General features: G+C 41.4%; 1 protein-coding gene across 1 annotated transcript; it reads right to left on the reverse strand.

Moving 5' to 3' along the window:
• Positions 774 to 1,322, reverse strand: LOC109229967. Its single transcript, XM_019395511.1, has 2 exons — positions 1,039 to 1,322; positions 774 to 945 (listed from the first exon to the last, which is right to left on the reverse strand). The coding sequence occupies exons 1-2, from the start codon at positions 1,320 to 1,322 to the stop codon at positions 774 to 776; spliced, it is 456 nt and encodes a 151-aa protein (XP_019251056.1).

Here is a 6,614-nt window from a genome sequence, read left to right on the forward strand (position 1 = left end):
TACTACGGACCATTCCTAAATCTAGTATTTTATTGTCCTTAGTTGAGTTGTAGCTTTGTGATTGTTCTTATTGTAATTCCTAAATATCTTAGCTAGAAGTGCTGATTAGGAACCCCTTTGTAAAATCATAAACTCTCTGAGTTTGCGTTGTGACTAGAGTTAGTCATAAGTTAAAGTCCTTGTAACTAGAGAGTGACAAAGTGGCTTGTGGTAAGAGTATCACAAGTTAGTTGAGTTGAAGTCTTTGTAATGGAGTCATTATAAAGTGGCTTGTAATAGGTGTTTACAAGTTAGTGAAGTTGAAAGCCTACAAGTGTAGGTCGTGGTTTTTGTCCCCTTGAGTTGGGATTTTTTCACGTATTATTTACTTACTATTTCATTAGCATTATCAGTAAAAACTCATAGAGGAACAAGTACTCTATTGTTTGGTGGACTCATATAAATTAACAGCATTCAAATGATGCGATCTTAGCCATCGTAACCGCTAGCTTCGCCTCTTTCTTAGCCTTCCTATAACACTCCCTAAGTGTCCTCCTCTCCTCCTCGTCGGCGTTCTCTACTAACTTTATATACGTCATTTTCTTGGCTTCTACTTTACCTTGGACCTCTCTCTTCCACCACAAGTCACCTTTGTGACTCTTGGACAAACTTTTCGTGACCCCTAACACCGGTCTAGTAGCTTCCCTAATGCAATTCGCTGTCGAGATCCACATACTACTCGCGCCCCCACAACTCCTCCAAGCCCCCATATCTAACAACTTCTCCCCCAGAGCCTAAGCTTTGTCCTCTGTCAAGGCTCCCCACTTGATCTTAGGTTGACCAAACACCACTCTCTTCTTCTTATCCCTCTTAATCTCCAAGTCCATAACCAAGAGCCTATGTTGGGTCGAAAGCAACTCACTCGGAATAACCTTGAATTCAGTGCAAAGGCCTCTATCCCTCTTCCTACAAAGTAAGTAATCAATGTGAGTCTTGACCACCGCACTCTAGAACGTGACCAAGTGGTCCTCCCTCTTCTGAAAACACGAGTTAGCTAACGCCAAATCGAGGGCTCTAGAAAAATCCAGCAATGAAGTATCACCATCATTCCTAACCCCAAAACCGAACCCGCCATGCACATCATCATAGCCCCTAGTCGTCTCCCCAATATGGCCATTAAAATCACGTCTTATAAAAATCTTGTCGGTGTGCATAATACCACGCACCAGCTCATCTAAATCCTCCCAGAATTGCCTCTTGACCTCCTCTCCCAAGCCCGCTTGAGGTGCGTATGCACTAACCATGCTTAAAGTGAGCCCACCAACCACTAGCTTAATAGACATCAATCTATCGTTCACCCTCTTGACATCGACCACTAGCTCCCTGAGATCCCTGTATACTAAGATTCCCACCCCGTTCTTGCCCCTAGTCAGCGCCCTCTGAGTACCACAGTTTATAGCCGTTAAACTCACGTGCCCTAGTGCCCACCCATCTAGTCTCCTGAACACACGCTATATTGATCCTCCTCTTGTGAAGAATCTTCTGTAGTTCTATAGATTTCCCTATCAACGTCCCTAAATTTAGGACCCAACTTGCAGCCTATCGGAGCCCTTACCCCCCTTACTACCCTTGCCCCTCGCCCCTGCCCCACCCGAGGACATGACCTCACTCTGCCATCACTCAGACCTGCCACTCTAATCTAACGGATATTACACTAGCACCACTACAACCCGTGGCAAGATAAACTACGCAAGAAATAAAGTCTACTATACAAGACTTTAGTAAAATGAACATAAATACAGAATGGTTCACATTTTTGAAACCTCTAGAAGATGTTGACCACGGCCTTTGTACTAAACAAAAGGTAAAATAAAAAATTACTAATATATTCTAGTGTCAAAAGGTTAAAAGAGTTAATTTGAGTTTACTCTTAGCTTTAAATTAACTTTAGTTTCTTGCTTAGTAATCTACTAAACCGCCTATAAGTATTGCAGCAACTGGATTTGCGGACCAAAGTGCAAATCCACGGATTGGAAACGGAAATCTGATAGTCCAAATTTAACTTTAGCTGAAATACTCCGCAGAAGAAGTTATGCAATGAAATATTTTATTTAGTATCAAAGATATCAATGAAGATTTATTTTGAGTCAACTTTGCAAATAAAAGAGAACAAAACAAAATATCATTTTGATACACGGTGCATTTGAAGAATTCTTCTTCCGTACCATTGCTTTTGAATAATCAAAAGAGTCGTGAGAGAGAACAGTATACTACATTCTTTTCCGTTTCCATATTGTATTTGTTAGGATTTTTTCTTGATTTTTTTTTTCATATCTGAATTTTTCCTTTTCTCGGAGGAACGGCAAAGACGTAATTAGTTAATTTTTCCTAAAAGTAACCTATAGATCTCTTTAGATCCCATTTTTGGAGAAGAAGTTTTGCACTTTTATAAAGTGAAGAACTCTCCTCCACATATGAGGTGACGAGTGTCCGTGCGTATGTTAGAATTCCTGATTATGTTCGGGTAGACTTAGGTTCACATCATGTTTTAACTGTACTACTTGAGTTGTCTTTGCCTAGTAGATTCATTTATTTTATGTTACGACTTGAGACTAGGCTTGCATAGAGTTATAGACTCACTATTGTAGAGATGTGACGCGCTACTTGATTTAGCCGCGGAACAATTGTGCTCCACTTATGAATTCCTCCCGCGCTGTGGGTTTTCATGGAAAAGCTTCCTTAAAGTTCTTAACTCACACGTTTATTCGTGAGTGGGGTGAAGGACCCATTAAAGCTTCTTATTCTAATGGGATCCGGCCGTTCGCCTCAGTAGTATAATAGATACATCTATGGTTCGTGTCGTTCAACCCTCGGCGGGGCGCACATTATGATGGGATCGGGCCGTTCGCCTCGGCCGGATTATGTACCACACTCTCATGGGTGCGGGCCGTTCACCTTGGATGTATAATAGATGTATCTATGATTCTGTCGTTCGACCCTCGACACTGCACACATATTATGATGGGATCAGGTCGTACGCCTCGGTATTTCTATAAATACTTCTATGGAATCGTGTGTAATATTTGACAAAAAGCTAGTGTACTGTAAGTTTTTTCTGATGTGAATTATGACGACCTATCTGGTGAGGCCCTTTATATAATTACTCCGGTTGAGGAGGTAACTACTAATTGAGAGCTTGAGTTTATTTTTGAGAGGAGGATTGTACCACGTATTTATACTTGTTTACTTTATTTATTTACTCTGCCTCACATTTGTTTACTTCCTACTGTATTGGATTTGTTGGACCACCAGTAAGTGTCGATGTCGACACATCATCACTATTTCTCCGGGGTTAGGCTAGATACTTACTGGGTATGCATTGGTTTACGTACTCATGCTACACTTGCTGCACTTATTGTGCAGGTACATATATGTCGGGTGGTTATTTTGGGCGCAAAAGGTGCGTCTATTGCGGGGATTTCACTGCGAGCTCCATTCCATGTTACGATCCGTAGCATACGAAGTCTCCATCAGAGTTATTTATATTCTCTAGTCTAACTTGTGTTCCAGACAGATCTTGTATTTTATTATATTTCCTAGCTGATGCTCATGCACTTGTGACACCGGATTTTGGGATAGTCTGTAAATTATTTGGGGTTTTACCTAACTATTACACACTTTAATTATTTATTCTATTTAAATTGTAAGTTTTCACGATTTTTGAAGTATTGATTTCTTTATCTAATAAGATTCATAATTTCGAAAGTAATAAAATGAACAACTAATGTGATAATCCATAGTTGGCTTGCCTGACGGAAACGTTAGGCGCCATCACGACTAATAGTGGATTTTGGATCGTGACAGCTTGGTATCAGAGCGTTAGGTTCACTTGGGTCTCATGAGTCATGAGCAAGTCCAGTAGAGTCCTGCGGATAGGTATGGAGACGTCTGTACTTATCTTCGAGAGGATACAAGGCTGTTAGGAGCACTTCCCTTCTTGATTCCTCGCCGTACGATTTGATTCCATTGAAGCCATGCCTTCATTTCCTTCCTACTTATTCTCATACGATATTGAGCACTTGTTATCAATTGGGCATCGAGGGGCTGTAGTGGTACTGGAGATGTGGTGCAGGATGCTTCTCCCTACATATCGGGCAGGCTATTATCGTCGCCTTGTGGAAGGATGTTCTGTCATTTCAGCCCAGTATATGTATTTCCTGTGGTTTCAAGGCTATGCACTGATTATTATGATGTTAATGCGTTGCTATCGCACAGTGTTGGTGTGATGGTAGGGTGCTTTTTCATGTGTCTAGGCAGTGAATGACTCGAAGGAGAATTTCTCAGTGCATTTTTAGAGGCTCGACATTTAATTACAGCGGATAAAAGGCAATCAGACTATGGATGTTCGGGCTTTGATTGATGGAGTAACCGAGACTTGATATTTTCAAGCGTGGTGGGATTTTCACTTGTGATATTAAGGTTTGCCGGTGTTATGGTCCTTTTTGATTTGCCTTCGAGGCAGGGTGTTGTGAAATAGTGTGTAAGAAGCGGTTGTCAGTCACGGTGTGTAGCGGTTACAGAATCGAATCAGTGTTTCTAATGCTGATGGCTCGAGAAAGATGCTCTTCGAAGAGGTTGAGATTTGGTAGCAATTTATTTATTCAGTCTCTACAGAGATAAATTTTGATTCGAGGCAACAATTGAGTAGTGAGGGACGAGGAAGGACATATGGGAGGTATCTCGCGGTGGTTGAATACTAGCAGGTCAAGTATGAAAAGCAGAAGTCAAGGAGTTGCTTAAAGGAAATGGTTTATCTGAAGTGGGAGTGGCAGAGTATCATATGGATTCGGTAGTAGCATAGCCATATGCCTTAAGAAAAGTTTAGAGCAATTTGGGGAGTCATGGTGGACGGTGACTAGGTCTACGGATTTTATTTGGGATGGAGGCTACTGTACCGAGGGAGATTGAGTATGGCAAGGAGGACTTGCTTGAAATGAAGAGGGGTGTGAATACTTGATTATCATTTTAGGTATTGTCAGATTTTTAGTTAATGTTAGTGGGGAGTAAACAGACTTGTACTGCTGGTGGACGAGCAAGGGCTCAGGAGAGTTTACTGATTTAGTGGTAGTTGTACCCAGTGCATCGTCGTTGGAAGATGTCGGCATGGAATTCCACAGGTGGGTTATCTCCTATGAGCAAGTTAGCAGTTGCGTGATTTTGATGAATTTTCTGTGAAGAGTTCTACGTACTACCCGATAGAAGGTCGAAAATGCGATTGCGGCTGATAATTTGGAATGTTTTATGAAGAAGATTAACAAGAGATTTTGAGAGGTTTGGCAAGTTAACAGTGTGATATCATGGTAACCGAGGAGGAGAAGTCATTGTGAATTATGGGATTTTGTAATTGCGGTTTGAAGTTAAGTGGGAGAGCCCATTGTCTACGATTGGGTCACGTGGCTGTGTCCCTTGGCTGTATATGGTTATTAGCACATTGGTAGATTAGTTATGACTAAGGAAAGGGGAAATCAAGGGTAATTTGGGCAAGGGACTTGACAAATGTGTGCTACATGTTGCCTTATCGATTCATATGCAAATTTTGAGATGACTCAGAGCTTGTGCCTCTTATGGACGTGATGTACAAGTAAAAGGATTCGCCCAATTATTTCTTTGGGAGTGTTCATATGCTAGAAGATAACCAGTGTTGGGTTATATTCGGGACCAGGTCAGAGTGGGTGATTCTCAGCAACGGTCCTAGTGGGTTCAAGAATTAAAGTGCAATGCCTAAGGATTTTGGGTTTGTTGTGTGGTTAAGGATTGAGTTTTGCAGTGGATTATGAAAGGGACTTGGGGAAATTCCTATGTTATTATCGGATCTTAAGGGGCAATATTGGAGAAATGGGACAAACTACTTCGAATTCATAGAAGATCTTTCAGGACGGGTGTACAAGTTAGAGATGCTATTGTGCACATAAGAAGGGTATGAAGTGGTTCATGGGTACTGAGACGATGTGGTCTCGTGATTCGGGTCATTCAGGATGAGTGTTGATTGTGTTCGTTATGTTTGTTAATGGAGCTATTATTATTACTAAGGCAAGTCAAGAGTAAATTGGAAGAAGATGATTGGGTTAGTAAGGGTTAAATCAGCATGATGGTGGAAATGATCAGTTCTTTCGGCGTGTGAAGTTACACATGAGGTTTGTGGTTGTACGTGCAGGCTTGACAGCCACCACAACTTGATTGATTGAGGAGGTATTTGATTCAAATGGTCTTGTTGTGTAAAGGGATTCCGAAAGAGTTATGGCAGTTCATCACGACGCGAGGTTTGTATTTTCAGCGGTTAAGGGAAAATTCGGCTGCATGTTGCAATTGTTCCTTTGAAATGTGTTGAGTAGAAGGAGTTCTACATGATGAAATGTTTATTCTAGTGGTAGGATAGAAGTTATGATCAGGTTCTTGTGCACTCTGTAGCGGCATGATAGGTGCGGGAAGGTTCTGGGAGCGTATTCCACGGAAAGATCGTATAAGTTGACGCGTTAGTCATTCAATTGTTAGAGATTTAAAGCAAGTACGGAGATTTTTGGTACTATCGCTAATGTGAGAGTTTATGCATGTTCGTGTGTGTCAGGGATAGGGCC

Source organism: Nicotiana attenuata, chromosome 7 (genome assembly GCF_001879085.1).
Source record: "Nicotiana attenuata strain UT chromosome 7, NIATTr2, whole genome shotgun sequence".
In the NCBI taxonomy this organism is placed as follows: domain Eukaryota; kingdom Viridiplantae; phylum Streptophyta; class Magnoliopsida; order Solanales; family Solanaceae; genus Nicotiana; species Nicotiana attenuata.

Bases quoted from the DNA above. Each gene is read 5' to 3' on its own strand.
- LOC109229967 (XM_019395511.1), bottom strand. From the start codon at position 1,322: ATGTCTATTAAGCTAGTGGTTGGTGGGCTCACTTTAAGCATGGTTAGT. The intron at 946-1,038 runs GTTAGCTAACTC...CTTACTTTGTAG, and splicing joins TCTAGAGCCCTCGATTTGGC to GAAGAGGGATAGAGGCCTTT.